Source organism: Lotus japonicus, chromosome 4, assembly GCF_012489685.1.
Source record: "Lotus japonicus ecotype B-129 chromosome 4, LjGifu_v1.2".
Taxonomy (NCBI): domain Eukaryota; kingdom Viridiplantae; phylum Streptophyta; class Magnoliopsida; order Fabales; family Fabaceae; genus Lotus; species Lotus japonicus.
In genome coordinates, this window is record NC_080044.1 from 5654827 (window position 1) to 5676922 (window position 22096).

The following is a 22096-nucleotide window of genomic DNA, read 5'->3' on the forward strand; positions in this document are numbered from 1 at the left end:
CTAAGAGAGTGAATCTTAGTGTGAGCTAAGTCAGTGTAATTGTTAGTCACTTGTAGGTTTCAAGTGCAGTTGTAACTCTTACCTGATTAGTGGATTGCCTTCATTCTAAGAAGGAAGAAATCACCTTAACGGGTGGACTGGAGTAGCTTGAGTGATTTATCAAGTGAACCAGGATAAAATCCTTGTGTGCATTTCTATCTCTTATCTTTTGCACTTAAGTTCTCGAAAGATTCGTCAAAATCTTTAAGGTGAAAGTTTTGTACTGAAAACGTTATTCAAACCCCCCCCTTTCTACCGTTTTTCATACCTTCAATTGGTATCAGAGCGCAAGTTCTGATTACCACACCTAACAGTGTTCAGTGATCCGGGCCGGTGTGAAAAACAATGGCTGCCACCACCAGTGAAACTCAAAGAGATGGTTACAATGCAAAGCCTCCTATGTTCGACGGTCAAAGGTTCGAATATTGGAAAGATAGACTGGAAAGTTTCTTTCTGGGTTTCGATGCAGATCTCTGGGATATTATTGTGGATGGCTACGAGCGTCCAGTTGATGCAGATGGCAAGAAGATCCCAAGGTCAGAGATGACTGCAGATCAAAAGAAGCTGTACTCACAACATCACAAAGCAAGAGCAATTCTTCTAAGTGCTATTTCCTATGAAGAGTACCAGAAGATTACAGATCGTGAGTTTGCTAAAGGCATTTTTGAATCTCTGAAGATGTCTCATGAAGGAAACAAGAAAGTCAAAGAATCAAAGGCATTGTCTTTGATCCAAAAGTATGAATCCTTCATCATGGAGCCAAATGAGTCCATTGAAGAAATGTTCTCCAGATTTCAATTGCTTGTAGCTGGCATACGACCTCTCAACAAGAGCTACACAACAAAAGATCATGTCATAAGGGTCATCAGGTGTCTACCTGAAAGTTGGATGCCCTTGGTGACTTCAATAGAGCTCACGAGAGACGTTGAGAATATGAGTTTAGAAGAACTCATCAGCATTTTGAAATGCCAAGAGCTGAAGCGCACAGAGATGCAAGATCTGAGGAAAAAGTCCATAGCCTTGAAATCCAAATCTGAAAAGGCTAAGGTTGAGAAGTCAAAGGCTCTTCAAGCTGAAGAAGAAGAATCTGAAGAAGCATCAGAAGATTCTGATGAAGATGAGCTGACTCTGATCTCCAAGAGACTCAACCGCATCTGGAAGCACAGGCAGAGCAAGTTCAAAGGCTCTGGAAAGGCAAAAGGAAAGTATGAGTCCTCAGGCCAGAAGAAGTCTTCAATCAAGGAAGTCACATGTTTTGAGTGCAAAGAATCTGGGCACTACAAAAGTGATTGTCCAAAGTTGAAGAAAGACAAGAAGCCAAAGAAGCACTTCAAGACCAAGAAGAGTCTGATGGTGACATTTGATGAATCAGAGTCAGAGGATGTTGACTCTGATGATGAAGTCCAAGGACTCATGGCAATTGTCAAAGACAAGGAAGCAGAGTCAAAGGAAGCTGTTGACTCTGACTCAGAATCAGAAGGAGATCCTAACTCAGACGATGAAAACGAGGTATTCGCTTCCTTCTCTACCTCTGAACTGAAACATGCTTTGTCTGATATTATGGATAAGTATAACTCCTTATTGTCTAAGCATAAAAAGTTGAAAAAGAACTTATCTGCTGTTTCCAAGACTCCTTCTGAACATGAGAAAATTATTTCTGATCTGAAAAATGATAATCATGCTTTGATCAATTCTAACTCTGTGCTTAAGAACCAGATTGCTAAGTTAGAAGAAATTGTTGCTTGTGATGCCTCTGATTGTAGAAATGAATCTAAGTATGAAAAGTCTTTTCAAAGATTCCTAGCTAAAAGCGTGGATAGAAGCTTAATGGCTTCAATGATCTATGGCGTAAGCAGAAATGGAATGCATGGCATTGGCTATTCTAAACCAATTAGAAATGAGCCTTCTGTGTCTAAAGCTAAATCCTTGTATGAATGCTTTGTTCCCTCTGGTACCATATTGCCTGATCCTGTACCTGCTAAAGTTGCTAAACATCCTCTTAAAAAGGGATCTTTCTCTATGACTAAATATCATGTAAATATTCCTTTAAAATATTATGTTGAGACACCCAAGGTGATCAGAACCTCTGGGGTAACTAACAAAAGAGGACCCAGAAAGTGGGTACCTAAGGACAAGATTATCTATGTTGCAGATATCCTTGATAGCTCCACTGAAACACCAATCATGGTATCTGGACAGTGGATGCTCGCGTCACATGACGGGAGAAAAGCGTATGTTCCGAGAGCTGAAACTTAAGCCTGGAGGCGAAGTTGGCTTCGGAGGAAATGAAAAGGGTAAAATTGTTGGTACTGGTACTATTTGTGTAGATAGTAGCCCATGCATTGATAATGTTTTATTGGTAGACGGCTTAACACATAACTTATTGTCTATAAGTCAATTAGCTGACAAGGGTTATGATGTTATATTCAATCAAAAGTCCTGCCGGGCTGTAAGTCAGATCGATGGCTCTGTTCTATTTAACAGCAAGAGGAAGAACAACATCTATAAGATCAGATTATCTGAGTTGGAGGCTCAGAATGTGAAGTGCCTTCTGTCTGTTAATGAAGAGCAGTGGGTATGGCATAGACGGTTAGGGCATGCCAGTATGAGAAAGATTTCTCAGCTGAGCAAGCTAAACCTTGTCAGGGGCTTACCCAATCTGAAGTTCGCTTCAGACGCTCTTTGTGAAGCATGTCAGAAAGGCAAATTCACAAAAGTCCCTTTCAAGGCAAAGAATGTTGTCTCAACCTCAAGGCCGTTGGAACTTCTGCATATCGACCTTTTTGGACCAGTGAAAACTGAGTCTATAGGTGGCAAGAGATATGGGATGGTTATCGTTGATGACTATAGCCGCTGGACATGGGTAAAGTTTCTAACCCGCAAGGATGAGTCTCATGCTGTGTTCTCTACCTTCATTGCTCAAGTGCAAAACGAGAAGGCTTGTAGGATTGTGCGTGTCAGAAGTGACCATGGTGGAGAGTTTGAGAATGACAAGTTTGAGAGTCTGTTTGATTCCTATGGAATTGCACATGATTTCTCTTGTCCCAGAACTCCTCAACAAAATGGTGTTGTTGAGAGGAAGAACAGAACTCTTCAGGAGATGGCTAGAACCATGCTCCAAGAAACTGGCATGGCTAAGCATTTTTGGGCAGAGGCAGTAAATACAGCATGTTACATTCAGAACAGAATCTCTGTGAGACCAATTCTGAATAAGACTCCTTATGAATTGTGGAAGAACATAAAACCCAACATTTCTTATTTTCATCCTTTTGGCTGTGTTTGTTATGTTCTCAATACTAAGGATAGATTGCATAAATTTGATGCTAAGTCTTCTAAGTGTCTATTACTTGGTTATTCTGATAGATCTAAAGGTTTTAGATTTTATAATACTGATGCTAAGACTATTGAAGAATCTATTCATGTTAGATTTGATGATAAGCTTGACTCTGACCAGTCAAAGCTAGTTGAAAAGTTTGCAGATTTAAGCATTAATGTTTCTGACAAAGGCAAAGCTCCAGAGGAAGTTGAGCCAGAGGAAGATGAACCAGAGGAAGAAGCTGGTCCCTCTAACTCACAAACTCTGAAGAAGAGCAGAATCACTGCAGCTCACCCTAAGGAATTGATTCTAGGCAACAAAGACGAACCAGTCAGAACCAGATCTGCCTTCAGACCCTCTGAAGAGACCTTGCTGAGTCTGAAAGGATTGGTGTCCTTAATTGAACCCAAGTCCATAGATGAAGCTCTTCAGGACAAGGATTGGATTCTGGCCATGGAAGAAGAATTGAATCAATTTTCCAAGAACGATGTTTGGAGCTTAGTGAAGAAGCCTGAGAGTGTCCATGTTATTGGAACGAAATGGGTATTCAGAAACAAGCTGAATGAGAAAGGAGATGTAGTCAGAAATAAGGCAAGGCTAGTTGCTCAAGGCTACAGCCAGCAGGAAGGAATATACTACACTGAAACATTTGCTCCAGTAGCAAGACTGGAAGCAATCAGACTGTTGATCTCTTTCTCAGTAAATCACAACATTGTTCTACATCAGATGGACGTAAAGAGTGCCTTCCTAAATGGTTATATCTCAGAGGAAGTCTATGTTCATCAACCCCCAGGTTTTGAAGATGAAAAGAAACCAGACCATGTGTTCAAATTGAAGAAATCACTCTACGGTCTGAAGCAAGCTCCCAGAGCATGGTATGAGAGACTCAGCTCATTCCTTCTGGAGAATGAGTTTGTAAGGGGTAAAGTAGATACAACTCTTTTTTGCAAGACTTATAAAGATGATATCTTAATTGTGCAAATTTATGTTGATGATATTATATTTGGTTCTGCTAATCAATCTCTATGCAAAGAATTTTCTGAGATGATGCAGGCTGAATTTGAGATGAGTATAATGGGAGAATTAAAGTACTTTCTGGGATTACAAGTTGATCAAACACCAGAAGGAACATATATCCATCAGAGCAAGTACACTAAAGAACTTCTGAAGAAGTTCAATATGCTGGAATCTACAGTGGCCAAGACTCCAATGCATCCAACATGCATTCTGGAGAAAGAAGATAAAAGTGGTAAAGTATGTCAGAAGCTCTATCGTGGCATGATAGGTTCACTTCTATACTTAACTGCATCTAGGCCAGACATATTATTTAGTGTTCACTTATGTGCTCGTTTCCAATCAGATCCAAGGGAAACCCACTTAACTGCTGTTAAGAGGATCCTAAGGTATCTGAAAGGCACCACTAACCTTGGCTTGATGTATAAGAAAACATCAGAGTATAAGCTTTCAGGTTATTGTGATGCTGATTATGCTGGAGATAGAACAGAGAGAAAAAGTACTTCAGGAAATTGTCAATTTATGGGAAGCAATCTAGTCTCATGGGCAAGCAAGAGGCAATCAACCATTGCACTATCAACTGCAGAGGCAGAATATATCTCAGCAGCAATATGCAGCACTCAGATGCTCTGGATGAAACATCAGCTGGAGGATTATCAGATCCTTGAGAGCAATATCCCAATCTATTGTGATAACACTGCTGCAATCTCATTGAGTAAGAATCCTATCTTGCATTCAAGGGCAAAGCACATTGAGGTAAAGTATCACTTTATTAGAGATTATGTACAGAAGGGCGTACTTCTTCTGAAGTTTGTTGATACTGACCATCAATGGGCAGATATCTTTACAAAGCCCTTAGCTGAAGATAGATTTAATTTTATTCTGAAAAATCTAAACATGGACTTTTGTCCAGAGTGAAGATGGATCAGAACCTCTGACTATGATACTTCTTGATCAGAAGATGTCTAGTCCAGAAGGTAACTCAATCAGAGTGTGTGTACCCACTGGTACTGACTCTGAAGCTGAGACAACAACACGTGTGTCAGAATTTCTGATGCATAGTTCCTTGTGCCCGTGTGACAGTCTGTTATGATTGCGTGTAGATGTGCTTCTCTCCTGTGTGTGATTGTGTATTTTACTGTTACTATCTATCTTTAATTTTCAACCGTTGATCTTAAAAGTGCTTTTTGAATCAACAACGGTTATTTGATAAAACCCACTATACACACACGTTCTCTTTCACTTCCGGTTTTTACTCTCGATCTCTCTGTTTTTCAAAACCGCTCTTCTCGATTTCTCTCTCGATCTTTCTTCATCTTCCAACCTTCATCTTCTACCTCAAACCTTCAACCACTTCAAAATGGTGAGACAAACCAGAAGATCTACTGCAGATGCACCTCAGTTCCCTCACATGGTAGTTGGTCTAGCAACGGGTCAAAGGGGCTCTGAGAACCCGGCACAAGAACAAGTTCAAGCTCAAGAGCAGATTGTTCCAATTGCAAAACGGGGCTGTGCCGTTCACTGCGTATTTGCTCCTGAGGAACTTCAAGTCCTGGCAGAATGGAGATTCGACCTCGACAACCTGGCTACAAATGGGTTTGATCTTCGTCCTGAAGTCCAAGCTCAAGGTTGGGGAAATTACTTCAACCGACTTCGAGGACCGGTGTATGAGAAACTGGTAAAGGAATTCTGGAAGCACGCCGACTGCGATGATACTCAGGTGGTCTCTCACATTCTTGGAAGAAAGATCATCATCACTGAGAAGTCATTCGTGAATCTGCTAGGTGCAGACACTGCTTATGGGTTTCGTTTCCAACTCACGGAATCGAAGCTGAAACCCAGCACCAAGGACACAATCAACCAGGCCCTGTACACCACTTTCAAACCGGGCAAGACGAGTTACAAGGTGATGGATCTTCACCCCAAACTCAGGATCTGGCACAAGATCCTGCTTCACTGCATAAACCAGAGACCGAAGGGCAGTTCTCCAGACTACATCAACTTCAACCAGAAGGTGATGTTGTTCTTCATCCAAGATCAGAAGAAGATCTGCCTTCCCTACTTCCTGTTCTCCTACTTGAAGGAATGCATCCGGAAGTCTCGCACCACCGCCTCCATCAAGTCTGCAATCAAATATATCCCTTTTGGGAGGCTGCTCTCAGACTTTCTCATTGAAAGCAACCTGGTGCAAGATCTGGTTAATGCTGGATGTGTAGAGGATCTGAGCACAATTGTCAGTGATGTCTTCACTGCAAACTCTCTGAAGAAGATGGGTTTGGTCCAGAAGAAGATTGCTCCTGCTCATGAAGACACATCTTCTGAGATCAGAGGAAGAAGGATGCCTCTGAATGACTACCCTCTGTGGACTCAGGCAGACAATCCTGACGCCATCAGATGCTATGTTGAAGACCTCAGGGCTCAAGGATTCGAAATTGACCTTGATGATTTCGTCAGCAGACTGCCGCCAGCTCCAGAGTTTCCTTCTCCTCCCAAGAAGAAAGCTCAGAGGAAGATGGTTCTGGAAGAATCCTCTGAGGAATCTGATGTCCCTCTGGTCAAGAAGACGAAGAGAAAGCCTGATGATGGTGATAATAGTGATAGTGAGGATGGTCCTCCTAAGAAGAAGCAGAAGAAGGTCAGAATCGTGGTGAAGCCTACTCGGGTGGAACCAGCTGCTGAAGTGGTCAGAAGGACTGAACCTCCTGCCAGAGTGACTAGATCATCAGCACATTCAAGTAAGCCTGCACTTGCTTCTGATGATGATTTGAATTTATTTGATGCACTCCCTATTTCTGCTATGCTCAAACACTCCTCAAATCCCCTCACTCCTATTCCTGAATCCCAGCCAGCCGAACAAACCACCACTCCACCACATTCCCCAAGATCTTCCTTCTTTCAACCTTCCCCTACTGAAGCACCTCTCTGGAATTTGCTTCAGAATCAACCCTCTAGGTCAGAAGAACCAACCTCTCTCCTCACCATTCCGTATGACCCATTACTTTCTGAACCAATCATCCATGAACAACCAGAGCCAAACCAAACAGAACCACAACCCAGAACGTCTGATCACTCTGTTCCCAGAGCATCAGAACGTCCTGCTGCCAGAACCACGGATACAGACTCTTCAACAGCCTTTACACCTGTATCCTTCCCAACCAATGTTGCTGATTCTTCTCCCTCCAATAACTCTGAATCCATTAGAAAATTCATGGAGGTTAGAAAAGAAAAGGTGTCTACCTTAGAGGAATATTACCTTACCTGTCCAAGCCCTAGGAGATATCCTGGCCCTAGACCTGAACGTCTAGTAGACCCAGATGAACCTATCTTGGCTAATCCTTTACAAGAGGCAGACCCTTTGGCTCAACCAGCTCACCCTGTCCCTGACCAACAAGAGCCTATTCAACCAGAACCTGAAAGCGAACATTCAGTGTCTAACCAATCCTCAGTTAGATCACATCATCCTCTGGTTGAAATTTCAGACCCTCACCTTGGAACCTCTGACCCCAATGATCAAATGATTAACATTGGTTCTCCACAAGGTGCCTCTGAAGCTCATAGCAGCAATCACCCAGCCTCTCCTGAAACCACCCTCTCCATAATTCCCTATACTCATCTCCAACCCACATCTCTCTCTGAGTGCATCAATATTTTCTATCATGAAGCCTCTTTGAGGCTCCGCAATGTGCACGGTCAGACTGACCTCAGTGAGAATGCTGAAAGTGTGGCTGATGAGTGGAACAATCTTAGCACTTGGCTAGTGGCTCAAGTTCCAATTATGATGCAGCTCCTGCATGCAGAGGGAAGTCAGAGCATTGGGGCTGCAAAGCAAAGGTTTGCTCGAAGGGTGGCTCTTCATGAACTAAAACAGAGAAATAAGCTTCTTGAAGCCATTGAAGAAGCCAAGAGAAAGAAGGCTCAAGCAGAAGAAGCTGCACGTCTAGCAGCAGCTCAAGCTGAACAAGCCAGACTTGAGGCAGAGCGACTTGAAGCTGAGGCTGAAGCTCTTAGATGTCAAGCACTTGCACCAGTTGTGTTTACTCCTGCTGCTTCTGCTTCCATTCCAGATCCTCAAGCTGCTCAGAATGTTCCTTCCAACTCTACTCAGACAAGCTCATCCAGACTCGACATCATGGAACAGCGTCTTGACATTCATGAATCCATGCTGATTGAGATGAAGCAAATGATGATGGAACTTCTGCGACGATCTGACAAACCTTAGTTTTAGGATCTTTTCTTTTTCTTTCTTTTTATTTAACGTTGTTTTATTTAAACTCTGTTTCTTTTTATTTACTTATTCTATTTTTTTCGTTTGTGATTCTATATGCATATCTATATATATATTTGTATCACATATGTTTGCAAAAATCTTTTTTATTCATCATATTTCTATGTTTACATCATATTTCTTTACATCATAATATCTAGAATGGAGGATCCCTCCTCATTCTTCTGCACTCCTGGCGCTGCTCTGACCTATCTTTCTCCAGACGCTCCAGTCCATGCTGGATGTTGTTAAGGCTGACCTTTAGCTCATCCCTCTCCAGACTCTCTTCTGAAGTCTTGAGCTTCTCTTCCAAGATCTCTTTTTCTTCCAGCAGCTTGAGTTCAAGCCGGCTGAGTTCTTGCACCTCCTCCACGAAGGCAAGAAATTCCTTCAGGTCTCTCTCCAACTCTGGACGCAGGTCCTCTTCCAGCAGTGTTCGTGTTAGCTCCGAGATGGTCGCTGTACCCTCTGGATGCCTGATGTTCAGGAACAAGTCCTCTTCAAAGGCCTTCTTCCTCAGCTCTTCTAGTGCTACGTTGTATGATGCCATTTGTTTTAACTGAAAATTGTTCGAGGTGTGAAGCTTACCTTTCTCTCCAACGCTTTATATAGGCTTCACTTTCTCTCTGAAAGTTAATGCTTCTACGGTTTCTCGAGGTTAAGTTCTTGGTAACTGACCCTTCTCTTTACTCACTTGACCGGTGGTAAACGTTCTTCTCTTGCATTAACTCTTCTATTTATTTCGCCTAACTCTGATTCTTGCATCGTTTTCATTTTCTTTAAACTTAGACCTTCTCTAAGGGGGAGTACCTTGTACTTCAAGCTAAGTTTTTCACACCCCAAGCTTTTTGCTTATGACAAAAGGGGGAGTAAACCCAGTTTTTGATGTGTAAGATGTGTTAGTGTGATTTATTTTTCTTTTGGAGAATTTAAGAGTTCCACCTTCATGACCATAGATATGTCACTGGGCAAATACAAGGAATACATTTCACTTCTTCTGAAGTGATTATAAGTTGACTCTGATACCCAAGACTCTGATACCTTGTCCATGACTCTGATTACTTATGCGCTCTGTTTACTCGATTTTCATCTATGTCATAAGTTTTTCACTCTGAACTCTTATATTATTTAGCTCAGAATCTAGACTTTACTAACGTTTTCATCAAGTATTAGATTCAGGGGGAGCTAAGCTCAGAATCAAGCAGTGACTTGAATGCAGAATGAGCAAGATAAACTATTCACATCAGGATAAGTATTATTCTATATCTCTAAACTCTGAGTGAATTCAGTTTAATGTTTAAGAATTGTTCATCAAAAATCTTAGTTTTGTCATCATCAAAAAGGGGGAGATTGTAAGATCAAGTTTTGATCTAGTAGTACAACTCTATGTTTTGATGATTACAAGTTAACCTTTTGATATGAACAATTGTGGTACTCTAACGTGTTTTTCTGAGTGTGCTATTTACAGGCTCTGACCTCAACTCAATCTCACACAAATCAGAAGCACTGTGTATAAAGAGTGACCCAAGCAACGCTTTCGCATTCACCATGTTCAGTATGAACAGTGGAAAAGCTTCAGAAGTTCTGAAGTTATACAAACTCTGATGAGGACTCAGTCACTAGAAGCTCTGAAGATCCAGAAGTTCTGATAACCAAGAAACACTGAAGGTTCAGATGTTCTGATGGTGTAGAAGACTCTGAAGATCCAGAAGCTGAATAGTGGAAACTCTGAAGTCCAGAAGCAAGAAACTCTGAAGGCCATGTTCTTCCCTCTGAGTTCAGAATCAGAAGAAACAATGGTCAGAGGATCTGTGCTTTCCCTCTGACTCTGATCAACCGGCTTCACAAGTTCCAATACGAAGCATTCCTCTGATCAGAAGTCTCCTAGGTTAAAAGGTCAAGTCGCTATCCAAGTACAAAAGCAAGTGTACCTTCCTGACGACCTACCTAACGTTCTCAGCCACAGCAGAAGCTGGATTTTCCAGAACTGCCCTCCAACGGTAGCATTTCCCATGCATTGCTCAACCCTAATCCTTGGAGTATATATAAAGGCTGAAGATTGAAAGAAGCAGCAAGAAGTAATACATACGCGCAAGACATATTCAAATTATTCTAAGCTTTCTTTCATCTGAAATTCATTGAGTTTATTATTAGCTTTTTAGAAGCAAATCTCTTGTAAACAATTCTTTGATAAACAGTTTGTTTAGTTCCTTTAGGAGATCAAGGTTGATCGGATCCTAGAGAAGACTAAGAGAGTGAATCTTAGTGTGAGCTAAGTCAGTGTAATTGTTAGTCACTTGTAGGTTTCAAGTGCAGTTGTAACTCTTACCTGATTAGTGGATTGCCTTCATTCTAAGAAGGAAGAAATCACCTTAACGGGTGGACTGGAGTAGCTTGAATGATTTATCAAGTGAACCAGGATAAAATCCTTGTGTGCTTTTCTATCTCTTATCTTTTGCACTTAAGTTCTCGAAAGATTCGTCAAAATCTTTAAGGTGAAAGTTTTGTACTGAAAACGTTATTCAAACCCCCCCTTTCTACCGTTTTTCATACCTTCAATTACGAGTAGCTTTAACATCTTATCTGCCCCTACAACACTTGTTAGACAAGCTATTAGTTCTTTTGGCAAAGATCGTGGAGTACCTAAAATTATGGTAAATGAAATGGTAGTTGAGGTCAATGATATGTTAGGAGCGTCGACCTCGAGTCTTTGCTTTGACTCATCAAGATGCTTAGGCAACCAATACAATGGTAGTAACTATACTTTTTATATGATATTGAGATGATTATGTTTTGGCTTAGTGCTAAAAGTATATATACTCTTTATCATTGTGGTCAACTTAGCGGGTTATCTTCCTTCTTGAATAAGACACTTGTCTTTGCTGCATCTCTTGGGGAGAATTTGATAGTTGAGTTTGTGCACTATTCTTTTTAAGGTATTGGAGATTGAGAGTTGTTGATAGCCATTATAGCTTAGAACATGATTGATTTTAATGTGATCTTTGGACATAGATTGGTTAATCTTTTGTCAACGATACTTTGGATTCTCGTAATAAAGTAGTGAAGTTTAAATTACCTGGAGAGTCATCCTTCTCATTTTCGGGAGATCAAAGTTGGACATCATATAATCTAATTTTAGCTTTGAGAACTAGCAAGTTACTAAGGAAAGGATTGTCATGGATACTTGACTTTGGGTAAGAGGATACTCAAGCAGTTGAAAAAAAAAATAGAAGATATTTTAATAGTGTGTGAATTTTTGAATGTAATTCTTGGTATACCACCCAACATGGAGTTAAAGTTTCTCACAAACTTGGTTCCTAACACTAGTTTAATTTGTGAAGAATAAAGACTGAAGTATACTATTATGCGTTGACTATAGGTGGTCGGATAATATGACAAGGAAAAAAAAAATAGCAGATACCTTGCATGGATGAGTTGTTGATTGGTAGTATGTGCTCAATTGTTTAAAAAAAGAATAGGACTTGTGATCTAGGACCATCAAAGGAATATTAAGGGTAGAATTTTTAGACAACTTTCAGAACATGTTGTGAGCATAATGAGTTATTAGTCACGCTTTTGGACTTAGGGATGCCACTACTATTTTTTTTTATGAATTTAATGGACTGCATCTTTAATCATTCAGGGATCATTTTGTGGTTGTTCTTGTTGATTTGGTATACTACTAAGACAAAGAAGAGCACTATAAGCTTGTTGATTGTAGAGTTATGTATATGCTGCCCATTCCAGCTCACTGTTGAATTTTTGCAATTCGTTCTATAGTGGACAATGTGGTTGATGAGATTAAACATGATCAAGGTCAAGATATATATGTGGTGAGGATGGTAGAGGATTTTTAAAGTGAAAGGTTCCACATTTTTCAATAGACTCTGATGATATTTTATGACTTGAATGATAGGGTGTGTGCCCAATGTAGATAGTTTGAGGGGAAAATATTAGAGGATGCTCATAATTTTTCTTACATGATTCACCTAGGTTACTTGAGAAAATTATATTGGTGGGAAGAGATGAAGAAAAATGTTGTAGAATTTGTTCCAAAATGTTTAGTATGTTAGAGATGAAATATAAGCACTAAAAGTCAGTAGAGTTACATCAATATATTGAGATACAAATGACAGTTGAAAGATATTATTACGAACTTTTTGACAAGGCTACCGTGAACCTCCAAGGAGTATGATTCAATAGAAGTTATTATATACAGATTGACTAAGCCTGCACACTTGTTACCTATGAAGACTTATATTACAGTAGAGTATGCTAAGCCTTACTTTGAGAAGATTATCTCTCTGCATAGTGTACCTGTCCCTATTATTTTATAGTGAGGGGCTCATTTTACTGTACAGTTTTGGAAGTCTTTCCAGGTTGTTTTAGAGACTCATTTGAATCTTAGTACAACTTTCTATCCTAAACTGATGGCTGATTTGTGAGGGCTATTAAGATCTTGGAGGATATACTTTGAGTTTGTGTTGTAGAACATGGAGGGAGTTCAGATCAGAGTTATTTTTTTTATAATTTTCCTATAATAACTATTATCAATCTAGTATTCAGATGACACCATTTAAGGCCTTGTATGGTAGGCGATCACTAATAGGTTGGTTTGAAGATGAGGAAGCTAAACTTGTGGGTCCAAAACTTGTCAAATATGTAGCAGAGAAAGTTGAAAGTTAAGCTGGTTCACAATTGTTTGGTTGGAGTAGAAGTATGAAAAAGTTCTATGTTGGTAGGAGGCGGCAACCTAAAGGTTGTAGCTAGAGATCATGTGTTTTTACGCATTTCTCCAATGAAATTAGTGATACTATTAGTTAAGAAAGGAAAGTTAAGTTCAAGATTCATTGCATCGGTTGAGATATTTGAGAGGGTGGTTTTGTAGATTATCAATTGATGTTTTCTCAGATCATTTTTGAGTTCACCCAATTTCATGTTTCTATGCTTAACAAATACCTATATGTTCCTTCTCATGTTAGCTGTCATGAGGGCACAACTAGATGAGCGTTTATATGGAGCATCAAGTAGCAATAACTGGTACAGGAGTAAAAAGTCTATGTTCTAACAATATTTGGTGAGTGAACGTATTTTAGAAAGGATTATATGATAAAGAGATGACTTGGAAACCCGATGCAGTCATGCACGAGAAGTATTCTCTTATTAGAAACATCACGTTAGTTCAAATTTCAAAATTCGAGGACGAATTTTTTTTAAGGGGGGAAGATTGAAACAACCCGTTTATTTTTTTAAGAAAGGAATATAGGGAGCGGAAAGGAAAAATACATATATAGATATATAATTTAAAAAAAAAACTTTAATAATAACAGTGGTTAAAAAAAAACTAAGGTAACCAAACATAAAAGAAAACCCTCGCAGCCCCCAACACCCACTATCAATATTGTGTCCCTCATCCTCTCTCTCGAAATCTCTTTTCCTTGCCTCTGCATAAAAACCAGCGGCACACTCTTCTTCCCTTCTACATGTTCTTTTTGTTCTTCACTAGAAACAACCCCAATTGTCACCATGAAAAAGACACGCTCATGAGGAGAAGTTTGGGTATCCATGTGAAAAGGTTTCTAACAAGAAATTGGGAGATAGGGTTTGTGCTAAGGAATGAGAAGAGTACCCACCCCTTCACGATTATGTTATTGAGGTATACCTATCACTTATAGATTTAAAGAATGCTATTATAATATATGTTGGATTTGAGTAGGATTATTTTAGGGTTTTGGGTATATAATGGGGGATTTTGTATGTGCTCACGGGTAGTATGACATAAGGTAATTAATGCTGAAGATTTTAAGTTAAATTTTGGTGTTTAGATTTATCGGCTAGTGGTTCGTTCCGTTCGCGTGGAGTTGTTGAGAGCGGTTCAGTTGATTCGCCTTAGCGGTGAGTGGTTCTCATCTACTATGACATATTTTTTTAATGATCCTATAACTGATTTAACTATTTTATCGTATTGCTTATTCATCTAAATTGGGGAAACATACTTTTATATGTTTGATTATCATTCTGGGACGTCTTTGAAGCTGTGGTTTTTATTTAATTGATTTTGAGCATGTTTGATAACTTGATATGAGCAAAGCAAGAGATTTACATTGGTTTAAAGTTGAAATTTTTGTGAAATTGAGATTGTGAATTGAAAACCTTTGATGAGCATTGAAAAGTTGATGTTGAGAATGTTATTTTGAAAAGCTTTGATGAGCATTGGAAAACTAATTTTGTAACTGTGATGAGACTTGATACGATTTGAGAAAACGGTTTTGGGGATCCTTGATAGAACCCCGTAGCCGTTAGCGGAGGTAACGGCCTAGGTGCACCTAGCTAGTTTGATTCCGGGAGGAGAGGGCTATCCGTTAGATGGAGCCGCCAGTGCACGGAAAGGGCTATCAACGAGATGTAACTTCCCCCGATGAGATTGATGAGATATGACATGATTCCGGGTGGAGAGGGCTATCCGTTAGATGAAGCCGCCTCTTGGGTAAGATAATCCTTAAGAGGAAAGGGCTATCAACGAGATGTAGCTTCCCCCGATGGCACGATGTGACTTGGGAAAGGAAAGGGCTATCCGCTAGATGGAGCCGCCCCTATCGGATAGGCCATCCCTTAGGAGGAGAGGGCTATCAGCGAGATGGAACCGCCTCATGGTTCTACATGTGTGACCCTATTAATTATATTTCTGATTTTGAAATGCTTTCATATGATTGGCATGATTTTTATTCAGTTTCATTGAAATGATTATTTATAAACTTGGCAGTTGATGCTCTCTTATTTGAAATGACTCGTCAATTTTATTAATATTGCATATTATTTACACTGAACTGGAAGTGAAAAACTCGTGCCTCTAATGTTTCCCCTCCCTGTTCATGGTGGATGTTGACTGCTCACTAAGTCTTTGTGACTTACCCCATTCATTATTTTTCCACACAGATTCTCAGGCAACTAAGTAGCTGGCTCGTGTCAGATTCAAATCAATCGATTATCTTATTGGTAGGCCTCCTTTGGTTGGTGGCTCGATTGGTGTCTTCTATTTGATTCTAGTTATCTGCAGCTATAGGGAGTCTTAGGTGGATTGATTCTGAATTGTTATTTATTATTTCATTTAAGAAATTGTACTTTAGTGATGAAATTGGAATTTTGGTTTTCATGGAGTTTTGGTTATGATGAAAACCATTTGACAGGTTTATTGTTTTGGAAATGTTGATATTATAAAGGAGGTTTTGTTGAATTATTTTAAAATATAAAGCAACGTGTATAATTTTGGAAAATAGTTTGGAAAATGATTTTGTGAGAAACAGGCTTGCCAGACTAGGGTGTTAGTCTGTGCGCCGGTCACGGCTTACGATTTTGGGTCGTGACATTGTTTATGTATGTTGAGAAATTAAAATTCATTGGTAGAGATACTGTGATAGAAATTTAAATTCATTGATAGAGATACTGTGATAGAAATTTAAATTCATTGATAGGGTTCAATAGACTAATACAGATAAACCATACATGATTACAAACTGCTTCCCTCCCCCCTCTCCCCTAGGGTCACTCATTCTACACAAACAGTTTCAAAAACACCATAAACAACACAGCAAATCCCATGAATATGACACATGATTTCATGAAGTGAATTTGTTGCATATGAGTGTCATTGTTTTTCAGCATAATTCCCTGCGTGATCCTAATCTCTTCAACCAAAAACTCATTCTTCTTCTGCATAATCTCCTTCATCACCACTTCCTCCTGCAACAAGGTCTGATTCTGCAACAAAATTTCCTTCAACAGACTCACTTCTTCATCATTGTTGTTAGGGTTCTGTCCATTTGAAACCACTTCACCTTCTTCTTCAACCCAACAACATTCACACGAGAGCTTGAAGAACCACTGTAATTCCTGCAATTGTTCGGTTGAATTCGCGACTTGGAGCTCCCACTCATTGTGTGTTCAATTGCGACAGAGAGGGAAGGAGAATTCAGAGGAAATGACGAAGAAAGCTTGGAAGGTTAGGGTTATGAGAATTAGGGAAATTTGGGATTTTAGGGTTCATCATCATATAAAGGGCTGAAAGGACTAAATTGAACCCTTCCCAAACATCCACAACGTTTTTTATTTCCACATGAGCTATGGATTTATTTTAAAAAAAAAGCCATGTCACGGTTCCGTTAACGGACGTGACTTTTTTTTAACCAAGGACCTCTGATGAGGGAGATTTGCCATTTTCAGGGACTACGGGCGTCATTTTTTAAGTTTAGGGACGAAATTGAAGGCGGTGGACACTTGGACGAACTTGGCTATTTACCCAAATAACATTTTTTTAGTGAACCCGTATCTATAAGACTATAAGTGAGGTTACATCTTCTAAGGAGTAAATTCATCCTTACTTCCTTAGTCCCCAGCTATATTGTTACTACATATTCTAGATCTTACTTTGTCATGACATGCTATGCTGTGATCACCATTATCTACATGATACTAGTCTAGTCTCGCATTGACAAAGTAATCATCGTACTTATTTAGACAAGTCAGCAGAACTATCCGTGAATAATCAAGTTAGATATGGATTCTGTTCTAACACTGCCATCCATAATGCCATTGGTTACCTTATCAGTCTATCTGTTCCCTGCATAGCCACATGAGAAATCTGAGAACTTAATGCCAAGCAACCACCAATCATTCAATTTATAGTTGTGCGTCTCAATCACACTCCCTCTACTAGTTTACTTGCACGATCTAACCACAAATCAAGTTAACAACTCATGCATGTACATCAATAATCACCCAAAATTTTCAGCACCTTCATAAATAACAGGGCCCAAAACTTGTCCATTCAATGTTTCTACACATACTTAGAAATTTTCACAAAATGCCAATTCACATTCACAACAACTAAGCACGACACAATGAAGTTACTTTCCTCAAAAGAACTTCTGGGTCCATCTTTTCTGCTCTTGCTGTTGTTCTTCTCCCCTTCGTGCCACTCACTCGACAGCATTATAACCTCAAACCGACCCATCAAAGACGGCGACGTTTTGGTCTCCGACGACAGAGGAACCTTCGTGCTCGGTTTCTTCAGCCCGCGAGATGATTCAAGAAGCCGGTATGTTGGGATATGGTACAACAAAATCTCAGAACAAACCGTTGTGTGGGTCGCAAACAGAGACACTCCCCTGAAGAACAACGACACTTCTGGTGTTCTCTCCGTCCAAAATGGAAACCTCGTACTCCACGCCGCCACCATCAAGAACAGAAACGTGAACCCGGTTTGGTCAACCAATGTTTCCACCTCATTTAACGCTTCTTCAGCTAAGCTTCTAGACACAGGGAACTTGGTTTTGTTCAATGGAAACGGTAATGTTTTATGGCAGAGTTTTGATTACCCTGGTAACACTCTGCTTCCGTTCATGAAACTCGGGCTGAACCGTACAACCGGTCTGAACCGGTTCTTGAGATCGTGGAAGTCTCCGGCCGACCCGGGATCCGGAAACGTGACATATAAAATCGACCCGGCGGGGTCCCCACAATTGTACCTGAATAAGAACGGGATCCCTATATGGCGGGTCGGGTCGTGGACGGGTTTGAGATGGAGTGGGGTACCGGAGATGACACCGAGCTTCATCTTCACCGTTGAATTCATCGATGACAAAGATGAGGTAACGATAATGTACGGAGTGAAGGACCCCACGGTGCTGACGAGGATGGTGTTGGAAGAAACTGGCCACGTGCGGAGGCTGACGTGGCAGGCGCACGAGAACAGGTGGTTCCAAATTTGGTTTGGGCCGAAGGAGGAGTGCGACGGGTTCAGGCAGTGCGGGGCGAACGCGAACTGCGACCCGTACAATGCAGAGCGGTTTGAGTGTGAGTGTTTGCCCGGGTTCGAACCCAGGTTCCCGCGTGAATGGTACCTCAGAGATGGGTCGGGTGGGTGCGTGAGGAAGGGGAACGTGTCAACGTGCCGGAGCGGGGAGGGGTTTGTGAAGGTGGAGCGTGTGAAGGTTCCGGACACTTCGAAGGCGCGTGTGGAGGAGGGGATGAGGTTGAGAGAGTGCAAAGAGAAGTGTTTAGGGGATTGTTCGTGTGCGGCATACACGACTGCGAATGAGAGCTCACAGAGTGGGTGCCTTACTTGGCATGGAGGTATGGAGGACACGAGGACGTATACGAATGGGGGAGAGGATTTGTATGTTCGTGTGGATGCACTTGAATTAGGTACTCTCCTTCTTTCTTATTCACAAGGAAAACATATATGTTTGGTTTTAAGTTGAAACTAACTAAAACCCAACGGAGGTCTAAAGTTCCTTTTATGTTTCGCGTGTTATGACTTATAATGCATGTTCTCATCTTTTAGTGCATTGAACGTGGTTTTCAACTAAAACCAAACACACGAGGTCATAACTGTCTTAACATTTGATCATGGTTTTAAATTGGGTCGCAATTAAATCTAACGAGTTTTGAACACTGATATTGGTGTAACGATTGCACTTGCAGTCACATTACCCGCATTTGTTTATAATTTTGCAATGTCAAGGTTAACCGCGACCGCAAACATAACTAAAATTTAAAACTTATATACTTTATATTTATATTAGTTGACTGGACGAGTGAGGGGATGAGAGGAAGTTATTTTTACTTGATAGACCACCTCTATATTTGGATAACAATGAGGGTTTGGTTCAAAAAAGAAGAATGAGGGTCAGTGTTAATTACTTCTGAGGCAAAATTTATACATTTTTTTCGTTCATGTTCATTTGCAATTCATAATAGACACTTTTTCTTTATTTAGATATGGAACTTGCCTTGTTTAACTTTTTTTTTTTGGAACAAGTCTTGTTTAACCTTTAATTTTTGAACTATATTTCATTTATCAAAAATAAATTTTATCTTAGCATTTGCACTTTGCAGCTAGATATGCAAAAAAGCCGTATGGTGCTCTTGGCAAGAAGTGGATGATTGCAGTTTTAGCTGTTGCAATTTCCTTGTTATTATTTTTGGGCACATTAGTGTATTGGTTTGTAAAGGCCAGGAAACAAGGTATGCCAAACTCTTCTCAAACTTATCGTGTTGGGATTCTTAACTCCATTAACTTGTTCAATTGTTTGATGATAGGGAGAAAAAGAAACCGCAAGTTTTCGTTTCGTCTTAGCTTTGAGGACTCTCCCAATCACCAAGAATTTGACACTACACAAAATACAGATTTACCATTCTTTGATCTTAGCACCATAGCTGCAGCAACAGACAATTTCTCTAACAAGCTTGGTCAAGGTGGTTTTGGTGCTGTTTACAAGGTATGTAAACATTCTTCTTTAACAAGTTCCAAATTGAATAACATTGAGCACCGGTTTAAAGGCATTGTACTGATGTCATCTCCAAAATTTTGTTTTGTCTGCAATTCATAAAAAAAAATCTGGTTCACAAGTTAAAAGAGATTCTCTACAAATTAATTTTAACACAAGGAACATATTGCACATAACATGTACTAAATACTAGTCGTAAAAACACAGTCCATGGTTGTACCGGTTTTTAACATGGTCCACCGTAGAGTTTTCCTATATTTATAATTCAAAGCAAGTAGCACTAGTTACAGAATTTGCAAGCAAATATTTTTTTTGGTTACATGCAAGCAAATAATTTGTTTTGCAATAAGGCAAACTGTTATAAGAAGTTTAATTTGGATGATATGTTCAGGGTGTACTGAGTAATGGAAAGGAAATAGCAGTGAAGAGACTGGCAAAGAATTCTGGACAAGGCATAGAAGAGTTTAAAAATGAGGTTGTTTTGATTTCAAAGCTCCAACACAGAAATCTTGTGAGGATCTTAGGTTGCTCCATTGAAGGAGAGGAGAAGATGTTGATCTATGAGTATTTGCCTAACAAAAGCTTGGATTTTTTCATTTTTGGTATGTCTAGTTTTTCCTAACCATTTATAGTGACATTTTCATGCATCAAGTTACAGAACAATTGGGCCAACATGTTTCACTCATGAAAACTTGAATTGTTTTGGTGCAGATGAAGCTAAAAGGTCACTGCTAGACTGGGAAAAAAGATTTGACATCATCTGTGGGGTTGCTAGAGGGATCTTGTACCTTCATCAAGATTCACGATTAAGAATCATTCATAGAGACCTGAAGGCCAGCAATGTCTTGCTGGACTCTGCATTGGACCCCAAAATTGCAGATTTTGGCATGGCTAGAATATTTGGTGGAGATCAAATTGAAGCAAACACAAATCGTGTTGTTGGAACCTAGTAAGTACTCGAATATGCAAACATGTCTTAGTTTCCTTGCATTATGTTACTTGGAATCAGTGCATGTTTGGAAATCCTTCTACAATTGATTCTAAAGCTAAAATCAATCATGGGAAGAAGCTTATGTGAGTAGCTTCTGGATGCTAGAATTGATTCAAACATGCAATCAGACACTAATTCAAAAGTTATTTTAATAGAATATAGCAAGTAGTAATACTTCACTCCTTGAAACCCTTATCTCCTAACTATAGTTGATCACTAGAAATAAGATTTTTAGTGATTTAAATTATGTTTTTGCTCTTGTAGTGGCTACATGTCACCAGAATATGCCATGGAAGGACAATTTTCAATCAAGTCAGATGTATACAGCTTTGGAGTCTTACTTCTAGAGATTGTTACAGGAAGAAAGAACAGTGGTCAATATGAAGATATTACAACCACAAATTTAGTTGGACATGTGAGTATCAATATGTATATGAGAAACTACACTCTAGTTTAAATATATCCTTTAATAGCCTAATTAATCAAGTAACTTAATTAATGTAGATATGGGATCTATGGAGAGAAGGAAGAGCCTTGGAGATTGTTGATCCATCATTGGGAGAGTCATGCTCTGACCATTTAGTCCTAAGATGCATCCAAATTGGGCTGTTATGTGTGCAGGATCATGCTGGAGATAGGCCTTCTATGTCAAGAGTTGTTTCCATGTTGGACAATGATTCAACTCTTCCTACTCCAAAACAGCCAGCATTTATTTTCAAGAAATCGAATTATGCGAGTTCAGATGCTTCAACCAGTGAAGGAATTAATTACTCAGTTAATGAGATGAGTATGACTAGGATTGAAGCTCGCTGAAAGCCAAGGCTCTTGGAATTGTGTGACGAAGCTTTGTATGCTATTGTATGATTCTAGTGTGTTGTGAATTGAACAACACTTAGGTTTGCCAAAATGTTGTCTATGATAACCTACATATTATCCAATTTAAAATAGCAATGTAAAATCAGGGGTTATTAGGGAGTAAGGCTAAGGCTAATACCAGCATTTGACTTCTTTATGTAAATTTCTTTTGGTCTTTGACGAGTGTAATTAAACCTGTTTGGGAAACCGGAATAGTCCCTCCCAACATCTTGTTGGTACTTCTTTCTGTAAATTAATAGCAACACTATTCTAAGTATATTTTTGTGTAAGCACAAATAGCAAAACCCAAATAATCATAGTTTCTATTA

At 39.7% G+C, this 22096-nt stretch overlaps 1 protein-coding gene across 2 annotated transcripts; it reads left to right on the plus strand.

Moving 5' to 3' along the window:
• Positions 1–14009: 14009 nt before the first annotated feature.
• On the plus strand, positions 14010–22044 carry LOC130711933 (G-type lectin S-receptor-like serine/threonine-protein kinase RKS1). 2 transcript variants are annotated; one of them, XM_057561722.1, is made up of 8 exons: positions 14010–14289; positions 14459–14528; positions 19530–19658; positions 19734–19912; positions 20313–20523; positions 20633–20870; positions 21177–21327; positions 21417–22044. In XM_057561722.1, the coding sequence occupies exons 3-8, from the start codon at positions 19574–19576 to the stop codon at positions 21723–21725; spliced, it is 1173 nt and encodes a 390-aa protein (XP_057417705.1). In that variant the 5' UTR covers positions 14010–14289; positions 14459–14528; positions 19530–19573; the 3' UTR covers positions 21726–22044. The 2 variants fall into 2 exon arrangements, with proteins under 2 accessions (XP_057417705.1, XP_057417704.1); XM_057561721.1 differs by lacking the exons at positions 14010–14289; positions 14459–14528 and adding an exon at positions 17376–18836.
• Positions 22045–22096: the final 52 nt, after the last annotated feature.

Coding starts and splice junctions, on each gene's coding strand:
- LOC130711933 (XM_057561721.1), top strand. CDS start 17,531: ATGAAGTTACTTTCCTCAAAAGAACTTCTGGGTCCATCTTTTCTGCTC. Junction 19,659..19,733: donor TGTAAAGGCCAGGAAACAAG/GTATGCCAAACT, acceptor GTTTGATGATAG/GGAGAAAAAGAAACCGCAAG. Junction 20,524..20,632: donor CTTGGATTTTTTCATTTTTG/GTATGTCTAGTT, acceptor GTTTTGGTGCAG/ATGAAGCTAAAAGGTCACTG.